Source organism: Oncorhynchus gorbuscha, unplaced genomic scaffold (genome assembly GCF_021184085.1).
Source record: "Oncorhynchus gorbuscha isolate QuinsamMale2020 ecotype Even-year unplaced genomic scaffold, OgorEven_v1.0 Un_scaffold_879, whole genome shotgun sequence".
NCBI classification, from domain to species: Eukaryota; Metazoa; Chordata; class Actinopteri; order Salmoniformes; family Salmonidae; genus Oncorhynchus; species Oncorhynchus gorbuscha.
In genome coordinates this window covers 155,446-183,292 of record NW_025745861.1, presented here as the reverse complement: position 1 = coordinate 183,292, position 27,847 = coordinate 155,446, and the positions used below count along the sequence as shown (strand labels likewise).

Sequence of the window (27,847 nt, the reverse complement as noted above, 5' to 3'; positions counted from 1 at the left end):
GATACAGTATTCAGACCCCTTGGCATTCATCTATAGCAAAGATACAGTATTCAGACCCCTTAACATTAATCTATAGCAAAGATACAGTATTCAGACCCCATTGACTTTTTACACATGTTGTTATGTTACAGCCTTATTCTAAAATGTATTAAATAAATGTTTTCCTCATCAATCCACACCCAATACCCCATAATGACAATGCAGAAAAAGGTATTTAGATATTTTTTCAAATTAATAAAACAGAAATACTTTATTTACATAAGTATTCAGACCCTTGGCTATGAGACACAAAATTGAGCTCAGTTGCAGCCTGTATCCTGTTTCCATTGATCATCCTTGAGATGTTTCTACAACTTGATTGGAGTCCACCTGTGGTCAATTCAATTGATTGGACATGATTTGGAAAGGCACACGCCTGTCTATATAGGGTCCCACCAGTTGACAGTGCATGTCAGAGAAAAAAACTATCCTTGAGGTCGAAGGAATTATCAGGATTGTGTCCGAGGCACAGATCTGGGGAAGGGTACCAAAACATTTCTGCAGCATTGAAGGTCCCCAAGAACACAGTGACCTTCATCATTCTTAAATGACAGAAGTTTGGAACCACCAAGACTTCCTAGAGTTGGCCACCCAGCCAAACTAATCAATCTAGGGAGAAGGGCCTTGGTCAGGGGAGGTAACCAAGAACCCGATGGTCACTCAGACAGAGCTCCAGAGTTCCTATATGGAGATGGGAGAACCTTCCAGAAGGACAAGCATCTCTGCAGCACTCCACCAATCAGGCCTTTATTATAGAGTGCCCAGACGGAAGCCACTCCTTAATAAAAGGCACATGACAGCCCGCTTGGAGTAGGCCAAAACGCACCTAAAGGACTCTAACCATGAGAAACAAGATTCTCTGGTCTGATGAAACCAAGATTAAATTCTTTGGCCTGAATGCCAAGCGTCACATCTGGAGGAAACCTGGCACCATCCCTACAGTGAAGCATGGTGGTGGCAGCATCATGCTGTGGGGATGTTTTTAGCGACAAGGACTGGGAAACTAGTCAGGATCGAGGGAAAGATGAACGGAGCAAAGTACAGAGAGATCCTTGATGAAAACCTGCTCCAGAGCACTCAGGACCTCAGACTGGGGAGAAGGTTCACCTTCTCCCGCTCCAGGCTCCCCAGCATTATACACTCCTGCCTTCCCCGTCACGCCTGCTCCCGCTCCAGGCTCCCCAGCATTATACACTCCAGGCTCCCCAGCATTATACACTCCTGCCTTCCCCGTCACGCCTGCTCCCGCTCCAGGCTCCCCAGCATTATACACTCCTGCCTTCCCCCCGTCATGCCTGCTCCCGCTCCAGGCTCCCCAGCATTATACACTCCAGGCTCCCCAGCATTATACACTCCAGGCTCCCCAGCATTATACACTCCTGCCTTCCCCTGTCATGCCTGCTCCCGCTCCAGGCTCCCCAGCATTATACACTCCTGCCTTCCCCCGTCACGCCTGCTCCCGCTCCAGGCTCCCCAGCATTATACACTCCTGCCTTCCCCGTCATGCCTGCTCCCGCTCCATGCTCCCCAGCATTATACACTCCTGCCTTCCCCGTCATGCCTGCTCCCGCTCCAGGCTCCCCAGCATTATACACTCCTGCCAGCCATCATTACGCACACCTGCCTTCCCCGTCACTCGCATCAGCGGTTATTGGACTCACCTGGACTCAATCACCTCTTTCATTACCTCCCCTATATCTGTCTGTCCCCCCTCTTTTCCCTACTTCAGCATTGTGCTGATGCTCTTCCTGTCTTGTTCTATGTCTGTTCTGATTAAATGTTTGACTCCCCGTACCTGCTTCTCTACTCCAGCGTCGGTCCTTACAGTATGAGCCAATCAGCTGTGTTGTGACAAAGTAGGGTAGTATACAGAAGATCGCCCTACTTGGTAAAAGACCAAGTCCATATTATGGCAAGAACAGCTCAAATAAGCAAAGAGAAATACAGTCCATCATTACTTTATGACATGAAGGTCAGTCAATGTGGAAAATGTTGCAAAAACCATCAAGTTCTATGACGAAACTGGCTCTCATGAGGACCGCCACAGGAAAGAAAGACCCAGAGTTACCTTTGCTGCAGAGGATAAGTTCATTAGAGTTACCAGCCTCAGAAATTGCAGCCCAAATAAATGCTTATGGAGTTCAAGTAACAGAAATATCTCAACATCAACTGTTCAGAGGAGACTGTCTGAATCAGGCCTTCATGGTCAAATTGCTACAAAGATGAACCACTACTAAAGGACACCAATAATAATAAGAGACTTGCTTGGGATAAGAAACACAAGCGATGGACATTAGACCGGTGGAAATCTGTCCTTTTGTCATGGTTCCACCTGTCACCCAGAGACATTGATAACACTCAGCTGTGTCCTATTATTCATTATGATTTCCCTGTTAAAACAGGTGCGTTTTCTGCTTTGCTGAAGCTTGAATTGTTTACCGTGTGCGTTTGTTTCCTGAGTGAGTTTTTCAGACTTAGTGTTTGTTGTTACTGTGATCCGTTGGATACCGTTTCTCAGTAAAGTATGTATGTTTAACCACTGATTCCTCATCTGGTCTCTTCTCTGCACCTGGATCCAACCTCATCACGTCACAACTTTGGTCTGATGAGTCCAAATTTGTGTTTGTGAGATGCAGAGAGTAGGTGAACGGATTATCTCCACATGTGTGGTTCCCACCGTAAAGCACGGAGGAGGAGGTGTGATGGTGCTTTGCTGGAGACACTGTCTGTGATTTATTTAGAATTCAAGGCACACTTAACCAGCATGGCTACCACAGCATTCTGCAGCGATACTCCATCACATCTGGTTTGTTCTTAGTGGGACTATCATTTGTTTTTCAACAGGACAATGACCCCAAACACACCTCCAGGCTGTGTAAGGGCTATTTGACCAAGAAGGAGAGTGATGGAGTGCTGTATCAGATGACCTGGCCTCCACAATCACCCGACCTCAACCCAAATGAGATGGTTTGGGGTGAGTTGGACCGCAGAGTGAAGGAAAAGCAGTCAGCAAATGCTCAACATATGTGGGAACTACTTCAAGACTGTTGGAAAAGCATTCCATGTAAAGCTGGCTGAGGAATGCCAAGAGTGTGCAAAGCTGTCATCAAGGCAAAGGGGGGCTATTTTGAAGAATCTAAAATATATTTTGATTTGTTTAACACTTTTTTGGTTACTACATGATTCCATATGTGTAATTTCATCGTTACAATGTCTTCACTTATTCTACAATATAGAAAATAATAAAAATGAAGAAAAACCCTTGAATAAGTAGCTATGTCCAAACTTCTGACTGGTACTGTATGTTTACATTGCCAAAGCAAGTGAAATAAACAATAAAAAATAACAGTAAGAATTACACACACAAAAGTTCCAAAATAATAAAGACATTTCAAATATGTTGCAACGATGTGCAAATAGTTAAAGTACAAAAATAAATCAACATAAATATGGGTTGTATTTACAATGGAATTTTTCTTTACTGGTTACCCTTTTGTCTTTACTGGTTACCCAAATCTTGCTGCTGTGATGTCACACTGTAGTATTTCACCCAGTAGATATGGGAGTCTATCAAAATTGGATTTGTTTTAAAATTCTTTGTGGATCTGTTTCATCTGAGGGAAATATGTCTCTCTAATATGGTCTTACATTTGGCAAGAGGTTAGGAAGTGCATCTCAGTTTCCACCTCATTTTGTGGGCAGTGTGCACCTATCCTGTCTTCTCTTGAAATCCAGGTCGGCCTATGGCGGCCTTTCTCAATAGCAAGGCTATGCTCACTGAGTCTCTACATAGTCAAAGCTTTCTTTAATTTTGGGTCAGTTACAGTGGTCAGGTATTCTGCCAGTGTGTTCTCTCTGTGTAGGGCCAAATAGCATTCTAGTTTGCTCCGTTTTTGTTAATTATTTCCAATGTGTCAAGTAAATATCTTTTTGTTTTCTCATTATTTATTTGGGTCTAATTATGTTGCTGTTGCTGTCCTGGGGCTCTGTGGGGTCTGTTTGTGTTTGTGAACAGAGCCCCAGGACCAGCTTGCTGAGGGACTCTTCTCCAGGTTCATCTCTCTGTAGGTGATGGCTTTGTTATGGAAGGTTTGGGAATCGCTTCCTTTTAGGTGGTTGTAGAATTTAATGGCTCTTTTCTGGATTTTGATAATTAGTGGGTATCGGCCTCTGCTCTGCATGTGTTATTAGGTATTTTATGTTGTACATGGAGGATGCAGAATTCTGCAGAGTGTCAATTTGGTGTTTTGTGAGGGGACCTCACAACCATAACCAGTGGTAACAGGTTCTATATCTGATTCAAGTATTTGAGGCAAAATCCTAATTGGTATGTCAAATTTTGATGGCATTTTTTTATTTAACCAGGCAAGTCAGTTAAGAACAAATTCTTATTTACAATGACATCCTAGGAATAGTGGGTTAACTGCCTTGTTCAGGAGCAGAACAGCAGATTTTGACCTTGTCTACTCGGGGATTCGATGTAGCAACCTTTCTGTTACTGACCCAACGCTCTAACTACTAGTCTACCAGCCGCCCCCAAGAGCAAAGGCCTGGCAAGGCTTGCCTTGTCTCTTTTTACCATTCATTCATTCACTCACTCACTCACTCACTCACTCACTCACTCACTCACACTCACTCACTCACTCACTCACTCACTCACTCACTCACTCACTCACTCACTCACTCACTCACTCACTCACTCACTCACTCACTCACTCACTCACTCACTCACTCACACTCTCTCTCTCTCTCCCCCTCCCCCACCCCTTGTCACAGCTGGATCAGTTGTGTGAAGGTGAGACTCCTGACCTGGGTGATCTGGAAGAGTCTGAGAGGGAAACAGTCCAGGCCATACTGGATCTTGTAGACCAATGTGTTGGGAAGGATGAGGACGAGATCAGATCCTCACTTCTCAGTGCCGTCCACCTCATTGTCAGTGCCATGGACGGTGAGATAGAGAGCAGTTTTCACAGGATTCTCCAGTTATTACTTGATCAGTTCCTGGGAAACTAGGTTCATTACTGTGGTTTTATGTGTGTATATTTATTTATTCAGGAATGACAGATGAAGGTCTCTCTGTGTTGGGATCCTGTTGCAGTCCTCCAGTCTTACAGGCCCTGCAGATCCTGGTGAGTTCACACCTGCTTGATTGAGCCTCCAGTCCTGCATGACCTGGAGTTCATTTTTCTAGGTTTTTGTTTATGTAAATGTGTTTGGGTTTATGTAAATGTTTTGGGGATATGTAAATGTATTGGAGTTATGTAAATGTATTTGTAAAATGTAAAAACAAACTATTATTTCTACCATTATAATAACGTTTTTTACATTTTTTTTACCTTTATTTAACCAGGCAAGTCAGTTAAGAACATATTCTTATTTTCAATGACGGCCTGGGAACAGTGGGTTAACTGCCTGTTCAGGGGCAGAACGACAGATTTGTACCTTGTCAGCTCGGGGGTTTGAACTCACAACCTTCCAACGCTCTAACCACTAGGCTACGCTGCCGCCCCATTGTACCACCAGTAGCAGTAGTAACACCATTGACGGTAACCAGTGGCGATTTTTAACAAAAATATTAGTGGGGAAATTCAATGAAAACAAGTGAATATGCATCAACACATTACTACCTAACAATTATGTTAAGTAAGCACCTAGTCACAGAGAAACACAGACATTTTTCCAGACAAAGAGAGGAGTCACAAAAGGCAGAAATAGAGATAAAATGAATCACTAACCTTTGATGATCTTCATCAGATGACACTCATAGGACTTAATGTTACACAATAAATGTATGTTTAGTTTGATAAAGTTCTTATTTATATCCAAAAATCTGAGTTTACATTGGCGTGTTATGTTCAGTAGTTCCAAAACATTCGGTGATTTTGCAGAGAACCACATCAATTTACAGAAATACTCATCATAAATATTGATGAAAATACAAGTGTTGTACATGGAACTTTTTATTTTTTAGATTTTTACCCCTTTTTCTCCCCAATTTCATGGTATCCAATTGTTTTTAGTAGCTACTATCTTGTCTCATCGCTACAACTACTGTACGGGCTCGGGAGAGACGAAGGTTGAAAGTCATGTGTCCTCCAATACACAACCCAACCAAGCCGTACTGCTTCTTAACACAGCGCCATCCAAACCGGAAGCCAGCCGCACCAGTGTGTCGGAGGAAACGCTGTGCACCTGGCAACCTTGGTTAGCGCGCCACAGGAGTCGCTGGTGCGCGATGAGACAAGGATTTCCCTCCGTAACCGGAGCAACGCTAGGCCAATTGTGCGTCGCCCCACGGACCTCCCGGTCGCGGCCGGTTACGACAGAGCCTGGGCGCAAACCCAGAGTCTCTGGTGGCACAGCTGGCACTGCAGTACAGCGCCCTTAACCACCACCCGGGAGGCTCGTACATGGAACTTTAGATAAACTTCTCCTTAATGCAACCGCTGTGTCAGATTTCAAAAAAGCTTTATAATAATCTGAGTACAGCGCTCAGACAACAAAACAGCCAAACAGATATCCACCGTGTTGAACAGTCAACAGAAGTCAGAAATAGCATTATAAATATTACCTTACCTTTGATGATCTTCATCAGAATGCACTCCCAGGAATCCCAATTCTACAATAAATGTTTGATTTGTTCGATAAAGTCCATCACTTATGTCCAAATACCTCCTTTTTGTTTGCGCGTTTAGTACACAATCCAATCTCACGACGCGCAGGCAAGTCCAAGCGAACATTCAGACAAAAAGTTATATTACAGTTCGTAGAAACATGTCAAACGAAGTATAGAATCAATCTTTAGGATGTTTTTATCATAAATCTTCAATAATGTTCCAACCGGAGAATTCCTTTGTCTGTAGAATTGCAATGCTAACTCTCACGTGAACGCGCGTGGTCGGCTCATGGCACTTTGCCAGACGTCTGACTCAATCCCCTGTCATTCACCCCCACCTCACAGTAGAAGCCTCAAACAAGGTTCTAAAGAATGTTTACATCATGTGGAAGCCTTAGGAAGTGCAATATGACCCCATAGACACTGTATATTCGATAGGCAATGAGTTGGAAAAACTACAAACCTCAAATTTCCCACTTCCTGGTTGGATATTTTCTCAGGTTTTTGCCTGCCATATTAGTTCTGTTATACTCACAGACATCATTCAAACAGTTTTGGAAACTTCAGAGTGTTTCCAATACTAATAATATGCATATATTAGCAACTGGGCTTGAGTAGCAGGCAGTTTACTCTGGGCACCTTATTCATCCAAGCTACTCAATACTGCCCCCCAGTCCCAAAGAAGTTTTAACAAGATGCTCAGGTTATGAATAAAGCAACAATGTTTATGAAGCTACTCTCTGCCTTGCTTCAACCATTGCATAGATACAGTTCCATGGGTTTTTACATTCTGACATCAATCATTACCAACAACATGTAGTAGCTAGCTAGCTACCTCAAACAGCAGCTGTTAGCCACTGCAAGTTCCATCCAAACCACTCACGCTTAATTATTTGATAACTTGCTTTATTTTAACAGAAGCCTGTTCAGCGGTTGATGAGCACCAAGATATTTTCACTCTACAAGTTTGAAAATAATTTTCTTGGTGATTGTTGGCATGATTCAAGATTAATTTTCAGCGAGGTAGCTAGAAGACGATTAACAACTATGGGCGGGCACTACTAATGACTCTCTATAGCAGCAACCAAGCAGGCTTGGCTAGCCTCTCCACAACAGATCACTGAGTGAGAATGAAACCGCTGCATTAGCGAGCTGCCTTTCCTCAAATAACATTTGGCAAAATAACAATACAACAGGGAAGCGAGCACGTACTGTATGCTTGATTAGCTCAAGCAATTACACATCAAATGTGTTTGCTTACTGATATAATGTTGTGACATGAGTGAAAGCCAGAATTACATGGAGATCAGCGCCATTTCTGGGATAGTGGTGGAGCTGAACAATGTGTTGCATCAAAGTATACGTCACACCAATTACTTTTTGTAAGTATTTTAGGATCTAAGGTCATTTAACCTTTAAAAATAATTGACTTGATCATTCACTAAAGAGATTTGATGAATCATTTTGCTCAAGGTGTAATTTCCCTTCATTTAAATTGAGTTACACCAATGATATGTTTTATTTAAACAGACCAAATTATCTATTGAATCATAACATTGATGACATACTAAAAGGGTGTGATTAGCTAAAAATCTTCTTTAATATCGACCCCTCTCCTGATAACAGTTTGCCACTGGAAGGAATGTTCAAGGTCCGTGTATATCTATACATAAAACTTAGGGACACATAATAATTGTAAATATATATATATATATTAGTGGCCTTCTTTGCTTTATTGATCTATCTACAGTGTATTCATACATTTAGTTTACTTTGTAGATATATATATATATATATTTGTCTTTGTAATGAGTGATGTTCAAGGGGTTAACAAAGTATTATATTTGTTTTCATTGATCTATAAAATATATTAAATACTTTTGTTTATTTTATAACATTCAAAATAATATATCCCAAAAACATGTCACTAAGATAACGTTTTGCAGTATAAAGGACTTCCATTATGTTTCACGTTGACAAACAGTTTAATATCAATTAAAACATGTATAATGTCTAACTAGTTGTCATTTTATAGTGTTTGTCATTGTTGCAAAGTCGAGGGATGCAAATGCCACATTAATTCAAGAATGACCCAGAAAATAAAGCATATCAATGTATTTTTGTGCTGCTTGTCCTCCAGGTGCAGCATGTGGCAGCAGGGAGTGGGGAGACCCTCTCTCTGAGAGATGCAGGTCTGGCTGTTCTGACTGAGGAGGAGCTGTATCAGAGGACAGAGAGTCTCTTTGGTCACTCTGAAGTTACACTGAAGAGAGAGGAGGACACACTGAGGACAGAGATGAAGGACCAGCCTGGATACCTTCCTCTAGTCATGAGTATCACTGTGAAAGGCCTTTTTAGTTTAAGCTGAGAGAGAGACAGAGAGTCCCGGACTAGAATCCCACACGCAGATTCTAAGCAGACGTTGAACTGAAAAACAACTATTTCCATTGATTGTTAATTTCCTGCATTGTGTATTTATCTTCGAATATTCTTACATAATATTTTGTGAGTGTAATGTTTACTGTTCATTTTTTATTGTTTATTTAAATGTGGTTTATTATCTATTTCACTTGCTTTGGCAATGTAACAGGTATGTATGCACGCATGACTGTAAGTTGCTTTGGCAATGTAACAGGTATGTATGCACGCATGACTGTAAGTTGCTTTGGCAATGTAACAGGTATGTATGCACGCATGACTGTAAGTTGCTTTGGCAATGTAACAGGTATGTATGCACGCATGACTGTAAGTTGCTTTGGCAATGTAACAGGTATGTATGCACGCATGACTGTAAGTTGCTTTGGATAAAAGAGTCTGCTAAATGGCATATATTATGAAACGTGTCAATCCTGTTTGAACCATTCCATGTCTTACTCCTGCACTAGTTGAGCCACAGAACTAGTGAACAACAGTGAATGTATCCTTGTAATGTTTTCAGTAAAGTTCAACACACGATATCAGACGTCTTCTAGTCATTAGATAATACAACATAAAGTGGGACATTACAGAGGAGGGAGGGAGGGAGGGGGAGGGGTTAGTTTATTAGGATCCCCATTAGATAATACAACATAAAGTGGGACATTACAGAGGAGGGGAGGGGTAGTTTATTAGGATCCCCATTAGATAATACAACATAAAGTGGGACATTACAGAGGAGGGGAGGGGGGGGTAGTTTATTAGGATCCCCATTAGATAATACAACATAAAGTGGGACATTACAGAGGGGGGAGGGAGGGGGGGGGGTTAGTTTATTAGGATCCCCATTAGATAATACAACATAAAGTGGGACATTACAGAGGAGGGGGGTTAGTTTATTAGGATCCCCATTAGATAATACAACATAAAGTGGGACATTACAGAGGAGGGGGGGGTAGTTTATTAGGATCCCCATTAGATAATACAACATAAAGTGGGACATTACAGAGGAGGGGAGGGGGGGGGGGAGTTTATTAGGATCCCCATTAGATAAAACAACATAAAGTGGGACATTACAGAGGGGGAAGGAGGGAGGGGGGGGGGGTTAGTTTATTAGGATCCCCATTAGACAAAACAACATAAAGTGGGACATTACAGAGGGGGGTAGTTTATTAGGATCCCCATTAGACAAAACAACATAAAGTGGGACATTACAGAGGGGGGGGAGGGGGTAGTTTATTAGGATCCCCATTAGATAATACAACATAAAGTGGGACATTACAGAGGGGGGAGGGAGGGAGGGGGGTTAGTTTATTAGGATCCCCATTAGATAATACAACATAAAGTGGGACATTAAAGGGGGGGTTAGTTTATTAATATAATAATAATATATGCCATTTAGCAGACGCTTTTATCCAAAGCGACTTACAGTCATGTGTGCATACATTCTACGTATGGGTGGTCCCGGGATCGAACCCACTACCCTGGCGTTACAAGCGCCATGCTCTACCAACTGAGCTACAGAAGGACCACCCAGGATCCCCATTAGATAATACAACATAAAGTGGGACATTAAAGGGGGGGGTTAGTTTATTAGGATCCCCATTAGATAATACAACATAAAGTGGGACATTACAGAGGGGAGGAGGGAGGGAGGGGGAGGAGGGAGGGAGAGAGGGAGGGAGGGAGGGAGGGAGGGAGGGAGGGAGGGAGGGAGGGAGGGAGGGAGGGAGGGAGGGAGGGAGGGAGGGAGGGAGGGAGGGAGGGAGGGAGGGAGGGAGGGAGGGAGGGAGGGAGGGAGGGGGTTAGTTTATTAGGATCCCCATTAGATAATACAACATAAAGTGGGACATTAAAGGGGGGGGGGTTAGTTTATTAGGATCCCCATTAGATAAAACTGTTATTGCACTTTGGAACTGATAAGTGTCTGTTGGTGTTGGACTCTCCTACGGTACATTGGTGAAGTATATGAATGTGACTTTCTGACCCTGTAGTAACAGTCAGGTTCATCAACTGATTTACCACACGTTGGACACAAAGGTTGTGAATGATACTTTATCAAATTAAACAATGATTTAACTAGGCAAGTCAGTTAAGACTTTTTTATTTACAATGACGGCCTCCCCCAGCATCCCCTACCCCGGCATCCCCTACCCCGGCCTCCCCTACCCCGGCCTCACCTACCCCGGCCTCCCCTACCCCGGCCTCACCTACCCCGGCCTCCCCTACCCCGGCCTCCCTACCCCGGCCTCACCTACCCCGGGCCTCCCCTACCCCGGCAACCCCTACCCCGGCCTCCCCTACCCCAGATTCCCCTACCCCGGCATCCCCTACCCCGGCCTCACCTACCCCGGCAGCCCCTATCCCGGCCTCCCTTACCCCAGCATCCCCTACCCTAGCCTCCTCTGACCCGGACGATGCATTGAGCGCTGCCCTATGTGGCTCCCAATCACGGCCGGTTGTGATACAGTCCAGGGTCTGCAGTGACACCTGTAGCACTGAGATACAGTGCCTTAGACCAGTGCGCCACTCGGGAGCCTTAAAATACAGTAGGCTAATACTGATATTCTACACAAAATATTTCACACAACCATTGTACAATGTCTCCAAAACACTGTTTGTGCAGAAACACTCTGTTGTATTAAACCAGTTTTAAAGCGCATTGTGCATTATTAGTTCTACAACTTCAGTGTGTACAGGGCCTTAAAGGAAACATTCCTCATCAAATCAAACTTTATTTGTCACATGCGCCGAATACAAAACAGGTGTAGACTTACAGTGAAATGCTTATTAACAAGCCCTTAACCAACAATGCAGTTCAAGAAATAATTAAGAAAATGTTTATCAAATAAACTAAAGTAAAAAAAATGATAAAAAAGTAACACAATAAAATAGCAAAAATGAGACTATATACAGGGAGTGCCGGTTAGTTGAGGTCATTTGTACATGTAGGTAGTGGTAAAGTGACGAAACAGGAAGTAGCAGCAGTGTAAAAACAAAGCTGTGCTTCGGTAGCCTGAAGAAAGTGAAAGTGAAAGAGTTACTGAGTTATTACACGTAAGAACAGGAGCATTATTCTCTGGTAACTCTAATAACCCTGAGTCTGTGTAGGAAATAGAGACGTTGTTGGACACTGGAGCAGACACTCTACTTGGACTTTCCAGCGACGCACATTGTTCATACGAACATCCAGGTACTTGGAGGAACTAACGTTTGCGTGGTTGAAGGATGCTATGAGGATGACAACACATCACACCAGAATATTCTTCCCAGTAATGTGGCATGTAGTTCTAACTGCTTCTAGAGAAGTTATTTTCTCATGAAATAAAACAGAAGTGAAGAGCAGGAATGTAAGAGTGGAACAGGACAGTTTCCCAGTTAAATAGACTCCTCCTACTAGTATGTAATGAACTCTTAGCTAATGCATTTCAGACATATTCCTATCTCATTCATAACCTATCTCTAAGTCATAAGGACCCAGAGGAAGAAGCAGTGGGAACCAGGTATTGAAGCAGTGTTGCGATCAGAATAAAATACAGCATGCTTTGGATTGTCTTGAATGACCAACAATTTTGACAGAAATTATTTCCTGTTTGTATTCCTGTCTTGTCAAAAGCAATGCTACTCTGTTCTGATCCACTCTTTTCCCAGGGAAATTGAACCTTGTGTTTGCATGATTTAGTGTCTTGCCAACTGTGAAATGTATTTAGAATGCTCTTCTGAAGCTGTTGTATTGAGTGTTCATGTGTTCATCTTAGTTTTGTTTCTTAGACATCTTTGTCATTTGTGTCTTTGTCATCTGCTGCAGCCAGAAACACGATCCACCACCATCATGATTTCCAAGGCCGTAAAATCCATGTTGAAGGAAGTAGATTCTAACGGTAGCCTGATTCCTGTGTCCAGTCTGAACGACAGCTCTGGTAAACTGAATCTCCTCTCACTCATTGTGAAGACCAGGCCCAGATGTGGATGCTTCTGGCAGGAACCCAAATACCAGTCCAGAGGCTTTTCCCTGAGTGATGTGCTGAAACCCGGAGAACCTGAAGACGAACCTTTAAACCCAGGTAAACACCAGAACATTGGACTAGTGTTGGACTATTAACCGAAAGGTTGCAAGATCGAATCCACGAGCTGACAAGTTAAAAATTTGTCGTTCTGCCGCTGAACAAGGTAGTTAACCCACTGTTCCTAGGCTGTCATTGAAAATAAGAATTTGTTCTTAACTGACTTGCCTAGTTAAATAAAGGTACAATTAAAAATAAATAAAAACAGTCCCTCAGGCAGGGTTGCCAGGTCTAGAAAAAAATTCCCAGGCATTAACTACGCAAAACCCACACAAAAGGCCTGAAAACTAGTCCAACATTTATTTCCGTCAGCAATAAACCAGTCGTCTCTTTCACTCCTCATATTCTATGACATTTAGCCTACAAGAGTACATGGTGTTAATGGGACATTAGTCGGTATCCAAGCAAGTATGCTAATCAAGCATCATGGCAAATTAGTTAACTTTGGCTATATCATGCTGATATTAATCATGCTGATATATCACCTGCCTGATTTTAATTCCCAAACAAATGGGCTAGTCAGCTGCACAACTGAATGCATTCAAGTGAAATGTGTCTGAATGAGAGAGGTTTGGGGGCTGCCTTAATCAACATCATTGGGACATGGGGAGCAGTTGTTGGGGATTAATTGCCATGCTCAAGACCAGAACGACAGATTTTTCACCTTGTCGGCTCTGGGATTTGAACCAGCAACCTTTCTGATACAAACCCAACACTTTTAACCGCTATGCTACCTGCCGCCCCTCATAGATATATAGGTAATGTGAGCTATGGCTATATAGATGATTGGCTTTTGAAACGTAGACATAATAATAATAATAATAATATATGCCATTTAGCAGACGCTTTTATCCAAAGCGACTGACATGGAGATGGTGGGTGATTGGACATGGTTGACAGACTACCGTGAGTAAAATAGCACCACAGCGCCGTGCTCTTCCAACTGAGCGACGCAGGACCAAGACAATGTTTTTACACTTGGAACCGACAGGTTGCTCAACCTTATTCACGGTTTCTGTGTGTGTGAAGGTGGTGGGATTATGAGGGAATTCAATCAAGGTCAGAATACGTGTAGAGAGAAAAGTGCATAGAAGTGAAATAAATGAAATGTATGTGCACATAACTCGGTCTGAAAAAATGATGAAAATGTTCACGTGTCTATTCTAATGTTGAATGTTCCCTCAGATGTGAAGGAGTCTGACTTCGTGGACCACAGTGGGACATTTGCTGACAAGAAAGAAATGAACTCAGAAGGAAATGTGGAGGGTTTGGCGGCTGATTTAAAACTTAATTTGGGCTTAAAATGCTTCAACGAACAAGAGTCGTCCTTTGGCAGACTGAAGAAAGAGGAGGTGGAAGTGAAGGAGTTGGTTAACTACTCGAAAGATAAGTGAGTTCCCCTATACTGTACATACACTGAGTGTACAAAACATTAAGAAAACCTGCTCTTTCCATGACAGACTGACCAGGTGAATCTGGGTTGCAATTAGTAAAATGTCATACGAATAGTATTTCGTAACATGTCATACGAAATGAATGATGAACATCCACAAATGAATACATACGAAACGTAACATATTACACTAAATGGAGAGAGACAGATTTACGTTCACTTCGATTCATGAGTCCAGGTTGGTATGTTAACTACAATCATACGGTTCACCTGCCCAAGGTGTCCAGGTTGGTATGTTAACTACAATCATACGGTTCACCTGCCCAAGGAGTCCAGGTTGGTATGTTAACTACAATCATACGGTTCACCAGCCCAAGGAGTCCAGGTTGGTATGTTAACTACAATCATACGGTTCACCTGCCCAAGGAGTCCAGGTTGGTATGTTAACTACAATCATACGGTTCACCTGCCCAAGGAGTCCAGGTTGGTATGTTAACTACAATCATACGGTTCACCTGCCCAAGGAGTCCAGGTTGGTATGTTAACTACAATCATACGGTTCACCTGCCCAAGGAGTCCAGGTTGGTATGTTAACTACAATCATACGGTTCACCTGCCCAAGGAGTCCAGGTTGGTATGTTAACTACAATCATACGGTTCACCTGCCCAAGGAGTCCAGGTTGGTATGTTAACTACAATCATACGGTTCACCTGCCCAAGGAGTCCAGGTTGGTATGTTAACTACAATCATACGGTTCACCTGCCCAAGGAGTCCAGGTTGGTATGTTAACTACAATCATACGGTTCACCTGCCCAAGGAGTCCAGGTTGGTATGTTAGCTACAATCATACGGTTCACCTGCCCAAGGAGTCCAGGTTGGTATGTTAGCTACAATCATACGGTTCACCTGCCCAAGGAGTCCAGGTTGGTATGTTAACTACAATCATACGGTTCACCTGCCCAAGGAGTCCAGGTTGGTATGTTAACTACAATCATACGGTTCACCTGCCCAAGGAGTCCAGGTTGGTATGTTAACTACAATCATACGGTTCACCTGCCCAAGGAGTCCAGGTTGGTATGTTAACTACAATCATACGGTTCACCTGCCCAAGGAGTCCAGGTTGGTATGTTAACTACAATCATACGGTTCACCTGCCCAAGGAGTCCAGGTTGGTATGTTAACTACAATCATACGGTTCACCTGCCCAAGGAGTCCAGGTTGGTATGTTAACTACAATCATACGGTTCACCTGCCCAAGGAGTCCAGGTTGGTATGTTAACTACAATCATACGGTTCACCTGCCCAAGGAGTCCAGGTTGGTATGTTAACTACAATCATACGGTTCACCTGCCCAAGGAGTCCAGGTTGGTATGTTAACTACAATCATACGGTTCACCTGCCCAAGGAGTCCAGGTTGGTATGTTAACTACAATCATACGGTTCACCTGCCCAAGGAGTCCAGGTTGGTATGTTAACTACAATCATACGGTTCACCTGCCCAAGGAGTCCAGGTTGGTATGTTAACTACAATCATACAGTTCACCTGCCCAAGGAGTCCAGGTTGGTATGTTAACTACAATCATACGGTTCACCTGCCCAAGGAGTCCAGGTTGGTATGTTAACTACAATCATACGGTTCACCTGCCCAAGGAGTCCAGGTTGGTATGTTAACTACAATCATACGGTTCACCTGCCCAAGGAGTCCAGGTTGGTATGTTAACTACAATCATACGGTTCACCTGCCCAAGGAGTCCAGGTTGGTATGTTAACTACAATCATACAGTTCACCTGCCCAAGGAGTCCAGGTTGGTATGTTAACTACAATCATACGGTTCACCTGCCCAAGGAGTCCAGGTTGGTATGTTAACTACAATCATACGGTTCACCTGCCCAAGGAGTCCAGGTTGGTATGTTAACTACAATCATACGGTTCACCTGCCCAAGGAGTCCAGGTTGGTATGTTAACTACAATCATACGGTTCACCTGCCCAAGGAGTCCAGGTTGGTATGTTAACTACAATCATACGGTTCACCTGCCCAAGGAGTCAATATTTAGACCCAAGACCAGCAGGCAAAATGGGTTGCAATGCGGTCATGCTGGCATCTAATCTGACATCATGGTCAGGTTGTATACTGGTTGTAAAAAAGGTGTTTTCTGGTTGAAGTTCTGTCAGATGACAAAGAAGTGGAACTGTACTGATTTAGCAACTTCCTTATACTTAGAATACAGCTTAGAATCCTCACTGCTATCACAATCAGCATAAAGAATCGTAGGGTCTAGATTCATACTTAGAATACAGCTTAGAATCCTCACTGCTATCACAATCAGCATAAAGAATCGTAGGGTCTAGATTCATACTTAGAATACAGCTTAGAATCCTCACTGCTATCACAATCAGCATAACACTAAAGAATTGCAGGGTCTAGATTCATACTTAGAATACAGCTTAGAATCCTCACTGCTATCACAATCAGCATAACACTAAAGAATTGCAGGGTCTAGATTCATACTTAGAATACAGCTTAGAATCCTCACTGCTATCACAATCAGCATAAAGAATCGTAGGGTCTAGATTCATACTTAGAATACAGCTTAGAATCCTCACTGCTATCACAATCAGCATAAAGAATCGTAGGGTCTAGATTCATACTTAGAATACAGCTTAGAATCCTCACTGCTATCACAATCAGCATAAAGAATCGCAGGGTCTAGATTCATACTTAGAATACAGCTTAGAATCCTCACTGCTATCACAATCAGCATAACACTAAAGAATCGCAGGGTCTAGATTCATACTTAGAATACAGCTTAGAATCCTCACTGCTATCACAATCAGCATAACACTAAAGAATCGCAGGGTCTAGATTCATACTTAGAATACAACTTAGAATCCTCACTGCTATCACAATCAGCATAACACTAAAGAATCGCAGGGTCTAGATTCATACTTAGAATACAACTTAGAATCCTCACTGCTATCACAATCAGCATAACACTAAAGAATCGCAGGGTCTAGATTCATACTTAGAATACAACTTAGAATCCTCACTGCTATCACAATCAGCATAACACTAAAGAATCACAGGGTCTAGATTCAATCCGGACCATGGAAGGTCATTTACACTTGAGACATGTACAGTCTGCAGCGTTTATGTCCAAATCTAAAGTCATTAACCTTTTAAAAAATAGTTTACTAAAGAGATATGATTAAGTATTTTGCTCAAAATGTAATGTCCCTTCATTTAAATTGAGTAACAGCAAATACACTTTTTATTTAGACACACACCAAATGATCAATAAAATACTGAGATGTCTGACATAGTGTACTTAAAGGGTGTGATTAGCTAGTATAACAGCTTGCCACTTGAGAGAACGCTTAATGTCCTTTTATATATTTCAATGAGTCATTTATAAGGTGGCAACACTAATGACATAAAGCTTAAGGACACATATTACATTTGTTTTTAAAAAGTATTTTAATAGCCTCCTTTGTTTTTATTGATCTATACAATATATGAAATACTTTTACTTCTATCATTCAAAATAATAGATAGATGTCTCTAAATCCCCGAAACATGTCCCTACAACTCTACACATCACTACTGTGACAAACCCATTTGCTTTCCTTAAGTTCGTTAAACAATATATCAAAATAATGTTTTGCATTATTATAGGACTTGTTTTCACATTGATAAGCAGATTGAAATGCATGATGATTATTTCCCTGGTAAACTCTGCATATGTCGGCTCAAAAGGAAATGACTTTTACATTTATTTTGCATAATCCATAACACTTCAGTGTTACAGGTTGAAGAGAGACTTGAAAGGGTTTTCATGGTTGTAAAGGCGAGGGATGTAAAATACATTGCAGTTCAAGAATAACCCTCTAGTATGAAGCATAACTAGTACCTTTAAATAATATTTGCTCGCCCACTCTATATTTTGTATAACATAATTTATTTGGGTCCCTCCTGCAGACGCCTGGACATGACCCACCCTGTGATCAAGCAGACCCGGGAGAAGCCCAGGGCAATATTAGGGGTGTTGACGGAAAGGATTATGACATCACAACCTTGCCCGGTCACAAACAAAGTCCGGAAGCATGGCAATGCAGGAGCCAACATGAGCGCCTGCGTGGCCCTGAGCGTGAAGGTAGGAAGAAAGATGACTAGGCGTTCTACTGAAGAGAATGATGTTTTTATCATATTTTCATGAGTGGAAAATGGGCACCAAACGTCTCTGACTGATTTGAAATTTCCTCCACAGGCCTCTATGAAGCAGAGCGGCAGTACTCAGACAGATAGTGATGTGTCACTGAAGATTCCTGAATATACTGTCGTGGCCTTCAGTCTGATTGAACTCAAGGTCAAACGCAATGGAAAGTTTGGTGAGGAAGTGTATGGTTTATCAATGTCCCAGGTATAGCTGCATGGTAAAGTACACAGCCAGTGTCTATGTTCCTCAGTGTATTTATTATATCCACTGTATTTAGTATATCCACTGTATTTAGTATATCCACTGTATTTAGTATATCCACTGTATTTAGTATAGCCACTGTATTTAGTATAGCCACTGTATTTAGTATAGCCACTGTATTTAGTATAGCCACTGTATTTAGTATAGCCACTGTATTTATTATATCCACTGTATTTAGTACGGCCACTGTATTTATTATATCCACTGTATTTAGTACAGCCACTGTATTTAGTACGGCCACTGTATTTAGTACAGCCACTGTATTTAGTATAGCCACTGTATTTATTATATCCACTGTATTTAGTACAGCCACTGTATTTAGTACGGCCACTGTATTTAGTACAGCCACTGTATTTAGTATAGCCACTGTATTTATTATATCCACTGTATTTAGTACAGCCACTGTATTTAGTACGGCCACTGTATTTAGTACAGCCACTGTATTTAGTATATCCACTGTATTTATTATATCCACTGTATGCACTTATATCCACTTATATCCACAATGCTACCTTATATAATGTTACTTACCCTACATTATTCATCTCATATACATATGTATATACTGTACTCTACAACATCGACTGCATCCTTATGTAACACATGTATCACTAGCCACTTTAACTATGCCACTTTGTTTACTTTGTCTACACACTCATCTCATATGTATATACTGTACTCGATACCATCTACTGTATGCTGCTCTGTACCATCACTCATTCATATATCCTTATGTACATGTTCCTTATCCCCTTACACTGTGTATAAGACTGTAGTTTTGGAATTGTTAGTTAGATTACTTGTTGGTTATCACTGCATTGTCGGAACTAGAAGCACAAGCATTTCGCTACACTCGCATTAACATCTGCTAACCATGTGTATGTGACAAATAAAATTTGATTTGATGATTTGATTTGATTTGTATTTAGTATAGCCACTGTATTTATTATATCCACTGTATTTATTATATCCACTGTATTTAGTACAGCCACTGTATTTAGTATATCCACTGTATTTATTATATCCACTGTATTTAGTATAGCCACTGTATTTAGTATATCCACTGTATTTATTATATCCACTGTATTTAGTATAGCCACTGTATTTATTATATCCACTGTATCTGTCTGTGTGTTACTGGTTATGACTGTTGTCTGCTCTTGTCCACAGAGCTGTGCCTCTTCTCCAACAATGGGGGCTTTGAAAAGGTTAGGTCGAATTATGAGATTGAAGAGGATGGATTTATGGACCTGGTAGGCGACTTTGATGCCAACAGCCCCTTAAATCTGAACAAAGGTAATAATGCCAGTGGAGGATAATGTATCCTGTTTAGCGGTCAACATGTAGTCTACTGAATGGAATGTCTGGTCAACATGTAGTCTACTGAATGGAACGTCTGGTCAACATGTAGTCTACTGAATGGAACGTCTGGTCAACATGTAGTCTACTGAATGGAACGTCTGGTCAACATGTAGTCTACTGAATGGAATGTCTGGTCAACATGTAATGTAGTCTACTGAATGGAACGTCTGGTCAACATGTAATGTACTGAATGGAACGTCTGGTCAACATGTAATGTAGTCTACTGAATGGAACGTCTGGTCAACATGTAATGTACTGAATGGAACGTCTGGTCAACATGTAGTCTACTGAATGGAATGTCTGGTCAACATGTAGTCTACTGAATTTAACGTCTGGTCAACATGAAATGTAGTCTACTGAATGGAACGTCTGGTCAACATGTAGTCTACTGAATTTAACGTCTGGTCAACATGAAATGTAGTCTACTGAATGGAACGTCTGGTCAACATGTAATGTAGTCTGCTGAATGGGATGTCTGGTCAACATGTAATGTAGTCTACTGAATTTAACGTCTGGTCAACATGTAGTCTACTGAATGGAATGTCTGGTCAACGTTTAGTCTACTGAATGGAATGTCTGGTCAACGTTTAGTCTACTGAATGGAATGTCTGGTCAACGTTTAGTCTACTGAATGGAATGTCTGGTCAACGTTTAGTCTACTGAATGGAATGTCTGGTCAACATGAAATGTAGTCTACTGAATGGGATGTCTGGTCAACATGTAATGTAGTCTGCTGAATGGGATGTCTGGTCAACATGTAGTCTACTGAATTTAACGTCTGGTCAACATGTAGTCTACTGAATGGAATGTCTGGTCAACGTTTAGTCTACTGAATGGAACGTCTGGTCCACATGTAATGATGTCTACTGAATGGAACATCTGGTTAACATGTAGTCTACTGAATGGAATGTCTGGTCAACATGTAATGTAGTCTACTGAATGGAAGGTTTGGTCAACATGTAGTCTACTGAATGGAACGTCTGGTTAACATGTAGTCTACTGAATGGAATGTCTGGTCAACATGTAATGTAGTCTACTGAATGGAATGTCTGGTCCACATGTATTGATGTCTACTGAATGGAACATCTGGTTAACATGTAGTCTACTGAATGGAATGTCTGGTCAACATGTAATGTAGTCTACTGAATGGAAGGTTTGGTCAACATGTAGTCTACTGAATGGAATGTTCAATATCTAAGTTGTTCTTTTTGATGAGTAATTATGAAGTTACCACACTTTTGGTATATAAAAAAACCCATTGATCAATATTTTACAAGTAACACGTTCTGTTCTGTCTGTTGTTTGTGTGTTGACAGAACTGGAGAAACTGAGTAGTCATTTCCAGCTGCTGTCAGTCCTGCCAGCAGCCAAACGCTCCTCTCTGCTCCAGCTCCTCAAGACAACCATGGAGGACAGAGAGGCAGTTAGTGTGCTGGAGAGTGTGGTGAGTGAGACGTACAGAAACAGGGCACAAGCACACACACACACACACACACACACACACACACACACACACACACACACACACACACACACACACACACACACACACACACACACACACACACACACACACACACACACACACCTAATAGCCACAATGAATATCTCTCTCTCTCATCACAGCTGGATCAGTTGTGTGAAGGTGAGACTCCTGACCTGGGTGATCTGGAAGAGTCTGAGAGGGAGACAGTCCAGGCCATACTGGATCTTGTAGACCAATGTGTTGGGAAGGATGAGGACGAGATCAGATCTTCACTTCTCAGTGCCGTCCACCTCATTGTCAGTGCCATGGACGGTGAGATAGAGAGCAGTTTTCACAGGATTCTCCAGTTATTATTTGATCAGTTCCTGGGAAACTAGGTTCACTACTGTGGTTTTATGTGTGTATATTTATTTATTCAGGAATGACAGATGAGGGTCTCTCTGTGTTGGGATCCTGTTGCAGTCCTCCAGTCTTACAGGCCCTGCAGATCCTGGTGAGTTCACACCTGTTTGATTGAGCCTCCAGTCCTATATGGCCTTTTAGAAAAGAGTGCATGTAAGCTTATTCCTGTGCTGCTTGTCCTCCAGGTGCAGCATGTGGCAGCAGGGAGTGGGGAGACCCTCTCTGAGAGATGCAGGTCTGGCTGTTCTGACTGAGGAGGAGCTGTATCAGAGGACAGAGCGTCTCTTTGCCCTCTCCAATGTGGAACTTACCAGATTGAATGAGGACGCAGAATTCACAGTGACTTCAGTTATCTGCCCTGGACACCTTCCTCTTGTCATGAGTATCGCTGTGAATGGCCTGGCCTCTTTAGGATAGATTGAGCCAAATAGAAACATTCCTTGTGCTACAAAGTGGATATATGAACTGCACCGCCAGGGATGAATTTCAGAAATGTCACATTTGATAACATATTGTTGATGATTGCAAAGCGACAGGAGTAAAACATATCAAAAACAAGATAATGCACATGTGTGAAGAAAAATGTACAAAATAATATTCCCACTACTGTACATTAATTAATGACACATTGCTACATTATGGTGTTTCTAAACGGTGCAGTGTAATAACAAAAACCCACTGGAAAACAGCAATAGAAAATAATGGGTACATAACCCGACGCACACCAGGACAGACGTGCACAAGCACTTACAATAAACAATCATCGACAAGGACATGAGGGGGAACAGAGGGTTAAATACACAACATGTAATCGATGGGATTGGAACCAGGTGTGATGGAAGACAAGACAAAACCAAAGGAAAATGAGAAGAGGATCAGCGATGACTAGAAGGTCGGTGACTTCGACGGCCGAACGCCGCCCGAACAAGGTGAGGGACCAACTTCGGCGGAAGTCGTGACAGTACCCCCCCCCCCCCCCCCCCCCCCCCCCCCCCCCCCCCCCCTCCGACATGCAACTCCAGTAGCACGTCGACACCAGCTTCGGGGGGCGAGGCGCAGAGCGATCTGGACGAAGACGGTGGAACTCCTGCAGCATAGATGGGTCCAACAAGTCCTCGATCGGAACCCAGCACCTCTACTCCGGGCCGTACCCCTCCCACTCCACGACATACTGAAAGCCCCTCGCCTGGCGCCTCAAATCCAGTATGGAGCAAACGGAGTACGCCGGGGCCCACCCGATGTCCAGAAGGGGCGGAGGAACCTCCCGCACCTCAGACTCCTGGAGCGGGCCAGCCACCACCGGCCTGAGGAGTGACACATGAAACAAGGGGTTAATACGGTAATCAGGAGGAAGCTGTAACCTATAACAACCTCGTTCACTCTCCTCAGGACTTTAAATGGCCACACAAACCGCGGACCCAGCTTCCGGCAGGGCAGGAGGAGGGGCAGGTTTCGGGTTGAGAGACAGACCCGGTTCCCCGGTGCGAACACCGGGGTCTCACTGCGGTGGCTATCTGCATTCCTCTTTTGGCGCGTCATGGCCTGCTGAAGGTGGACACGGGCGGCTTCCCATGTCTCCTCCGCGCGCCTGAACCAGTCGTCCACTGCAGGAACCTCGATCTGACCCTGATGCCAAGGCACCAGAACCGGCTGGTACCCCAGCACGCACTGGAAGGGAGAGAGGTGAGTGGAGGAGTGGCGGAGCGAGTTCTGTGCCATCTCGGCCCAGGGCACGAACGCCGCCTACTCCCCCGACCGGTCATGGCAATAGGACCACAGAAACCTACCCACATCCTGGCTCACTCTCTCCACCTGCCCATTACTCTCGGGGTGAAACCCTGAAGAAAGACTGATCGAGACCTCCAGACGTTCCATGACCCTAGAAGTGAACTGGGGACCCCGATCAGACACTATATCCTCAGGAACCCATAGTGCCGGAAGACGTGTGTAAACAAGGCCTGGAATGCATTTCAATTAACAGGTGTGCCTTAAAAGTTCATTTGTGGAATTTCCATTCTTCTTAATGCGTTTGAGCCAATCAGTTATGTTGTGACAAGGTGGGGGGTATACAGAAGATAGCCCTATTTGGTAAAAGACCAAGTCCATATATATATATATATATCAGCACCTGCCATCCTTGTCCTCTCTTACCCACCAGACCCAGTTTATCAGCACCTCCCCTCCTTGTCCTCTTACCCACCAGACCCAGTTTATCAGCACCTCCCCTCCTTGTCCTCTCTTACCCACCAGACCCAGTTTATCAGCACCTCCCCTCCTTGTCCTCTTACCCACCAGACCCAGTTTATCAGCACCTGCCCTCCCTGTCCTCTCTTACCCACCAGACCCAGTTTATCAGCACCTCCCTTCCTTGTCCTCTCTTACCCACCAGACCCAGTTTATCAGCACCTCCGTATTTCCCCCATCCCTTCTTCTCAAACACATCTACTGTACACCCCTCTATACACCTACTTCCTCATCCATTCTCCTTCATTCACACACAACATATAGCGTAGTCCTCCACACATCCATTCTCCTTCATTCACACACAACATATAGCGTAGTCCTCCACACATCCATTCTCCTTCATTCACACACAACATATAGCGTAGTGCTCCACACATCCATTCTCCTTCATTCACACACAACATATAGCGTAGTCCTCCACACATCCATTCTCTCCCACCCTCCTACACATACCCTCCTTCACTCTCCTATTCATATGTATAGACACATACCCACACATACTCCCACTCATACCCTCTCTCTCTCTCACACACACACACACACATCACATAGGTGATGACAAAATGTCTATGTTGTTCAAACACTGTGAATCAGACATCACAGGAATGGACCATCATACTGACTCCACATATTCAGCATTGGGGATGTTATCTTTGAGTAAAGAATCATTATTAAAAAGAATAACATCTTCATCACCCTGGTATTCAAGATTACCACGGTGCTGGACTTCCTCTTATACTTTTTGAACCTGGTAGCACAGTAATGTGAGAAAGTTGACACTTTCAAATGAGTGTAGAAGAATAACGGACTTCACATAAATGTTTTTGAATGTTCTTTGGACATGATTCTGGAGAACAGTATTTTGAACAGGATTCTGTTTCTGTTCTTGTCATGTGGGTCACTTGACAATGCTAAAACGTAGGATCCCCACCCTCCTCCCTCCCTCCCTCCCTCCTTCTGTAATGTGCCTTTATGTTGTAATATCTAATGGGGATCCTAATAAAGTAACCCCCCCTCCCTCCCTCCCTCCCTCTGTAATGTCCCACTTTATGTTGTAATATCTAATGGGGATCCTAATAAAGTAACCCCCCTCCCTCCCTCCCTCCCTCTGTAATGTCCCACTTTATGTTGTAATATCTAATGGGGATCCTAATAAACTAACCCCTCCCCCTCCTCAAAATGATTAATCAAATCTCTTTGGTAAATGATTAAGTAAATTACTTTTAAAGGTTAAATTACCTTAGATTTGAGATCGGTGGCGTCCATTTAAGAAACTCCTAAATGACTTATAAACGTGTAATTGATGTGACCTATACTTTGATGCAATGCATCATTCAGGGCAGCCCCACTATCCGCTGTCCTGCATGTAACTCTGGATTTCATTCACACACATTTCATTTGTAATTGCTTGAGCTAATAAAGCACACAGTACATGCTCGTTCCCTGTTGTACTGTTATTTTGGTCAATTTGATTTGAGGAAAGGCAGCTCCCTAATGCAGCTGTTTCAGCCTCCCTCAGTGATCTGTTATGGAGAGGCTAGCCTGGGGACTCAGTCAGCTGTAGCCCACTTGGGTGCTGCCATAGAGATTCATTAGTAGTGTCCGCATAAGAAGGCTTGATGTCATTTGCTAAAGATAAACCTAAATACATTTACATAAACCTCAATACATTTACATAAACCCAAATACATTTACATAAACCCAAATACATTTACATAAACCCAAAATACATTTACATAAACCTCAATACATTTACATAAACCCAAAATACATTTACATAAACCCAAATACATTTACATAAACCCAAATACATTTACATAAACCTCAATACATTTACATAAACCCAAATACATTTACATAAACCCAAAATACATTTACATAAACCTCAATACATTTACATAAACCCAAATACATTTACATAAACCCAAATACATTTACATAAACCTCAATACATTTACATAAACCCAAATACATTTACATAAACCCAAATACATTTACATAAACCCAAATACATTTACATAAACCCAAATACATTTACATAAACCCAAATACATTTACATAAACCTCAATACATTTACATAAACCCAAATACATTTACATAAACCCAAATACATTTACATAAACCCAAATACATTTACATAAACCCAAATACATTTACATAAACCCAAAATACATTTACATAAACCTCAATACATTTACATAAACCCAAATACATTTACATAAACCCAAATACATTTACATAAACCTCAATACATTTACATAAACCCAAATACATTTACATAAACCCAAATACATTTACATTAACCCGAAATACATTTACATAAATCCCCAATACATTTACATAAACCCCCAATACATTTATATAAACCCAAATTACATTTACATAAACCCCCAATACATTTATATAAACCCAAATTACATTTACATAAACCCCCAATACATTTACATAAACCCAACATACATTTAAATAAACCCAAATACATTTACAAGAAAGACTGTAAATGGCTGCTACCTGTGCTGACATTATTAAAAGTGAAGTAAACCGTACTTTTCGCGTTGTAGTTTATATGATAAACTCATTGGGAGGGTAACAATATCACACGTTTTCCTGAAGTGAATGGTTTCACCCACTACTCTACCCACGAGGCGTTCTCTAACACTACATTGCGCGTGACGTTGATGGAAACTACATTTTCACTTTGTCACACAAGTTCCATCCAAACTCAGGTTTAATTATTTTCTAACTTGCTCTATTTTAACTGAGGTCTGTTCAGTGGTTGATGAGCTCCAATATGTTTTATCTCAACAAGTTTGAAAATAATTTGCTAGGCGATTGTTGACATGATTCATGATGACTTTTCAACTAGCTAACTAGAAGACGATAAACAACTATCAAATTGCTACGTCGATTTATCTGTGGAAATGACATCAAGCCTTCATGGGCGGACACTACTAATGAATCTCTATAGCAGCACCCAAGTGGGCTACAGCTGACTGAGTCCCCCAGTACATGTTGTTGGGTTACAGCTGACTGAGTCCCCCAGTACATTCTGTTGGGTTACAGCTGACTGAGTGTCCCAGTACATTCTGTTGGGTTACAGCTGACTGAGTCCCCCAGTACATTCTGTTGGGTTACAGCTGACTGAGTCACCCAGTACGTGTTGTTGGGTTACAGCTGACTGAGTGCCCCAGTACATGCTGTTGGGCTACAGCTGACTGAGTATCCCAGTACGGCTATGTCACTGTCCCAATGAATTCACTCACCCATCGAACCATTGTGAATGCGCCAATCAAGCGCAGCCAATTGCGCGCAACCAGAGTAGATCAATGAGGACTTTCCCCTGAAGA

The 27,847-nt window shown here is 42.4% G+C and overlaps 2 protein-coding genes across 2 annotated transcripts; both read left to right on the top strand.

The window, feature by feature from the left end:
- The first annotated feature begins 192 nt into the window (after positions 1–192).
- Positions 193–9,023, top strand: LOC124020697 (gasdermin-E-like). Its single transcript, XM_046335945.1, has 4 exons — positions 193–210; positions 4,816–4,987; positions 5,095–5,168; positions 8,796–9,023. Exons 1-4 carry the CDS (start codon positions 193–195, stop codon positions 9,021–9,023), a joined length of 492 nt encoding a protein of 163 aa, XP_046191901.1.
- Positions 9,024–12,353: 3,330 nt separating this feature from the next.
- On the top strand, positions 12,354–22,509 carry LOC124020695 (gasdermin-E-like). The gene is made up of 10 exons (XM_046335944.1): positions 12,354–12,573; positions 12,879–13,134; positions 14,320–14,524; positions 18,507–18,681; positions 18,796–18,916; positions 20,176–20,301; positions 21,684–21,811; positions 21,994–22,165; positions 22,273–22,346; positions 22,441–22,509. Exons 2-10 carry the CDS (start codon positions 12,903–12,905, stop codon positions 22,507–22,509), a joined length of 1,302 nt encoding a protein of 433 aa, XP_046191900.1. The 5' UTR covers positions 12,354–12,573; positions 12,879–12,902.
- Positions 22,510–27,847: the final 5,338 nt, after the last annotated feature.

Coding starts and splice junctions, on each gene's coding strand:
- LOC124020697 (XM_046335945.1), top strand. Junction 4,988..5,094: donor CATTGTCAGTGCCATGGACG/GTGAGATAGAGA, acceptor TTATTTATTCAG/GAATGACAGATGAAGGTCTC. Junction 5,169..8,795: donor TACAGGCCCTGCAGATCCTG/GTGAGTTCACAC, acceptor CTTGTCCTCCAG/GTGCAGCATGTGGCAGCAGG.
- LOC124020695 (XM_046335944.1), top strand. CDS start 12,903: ATGATTTCCAAGGCCGTAAAATCCATGTTGAAGGAAGTAGATTCTAAC. Junction 18,682..18,795: donor GCGTGGCCCTGAGCGTGAAG/GTAGGAAGAAAG, acceptor TTTCCTCCACAG/GCCTCTATGAAGCAGAGCGG. Junction 20,302..21,683: donor CCCCTTAAATCTGAACAAAG/GTAATAATGCCA, acceptor GTGTGTTGACAG/AACTGGAGAAACTGAGTAGT.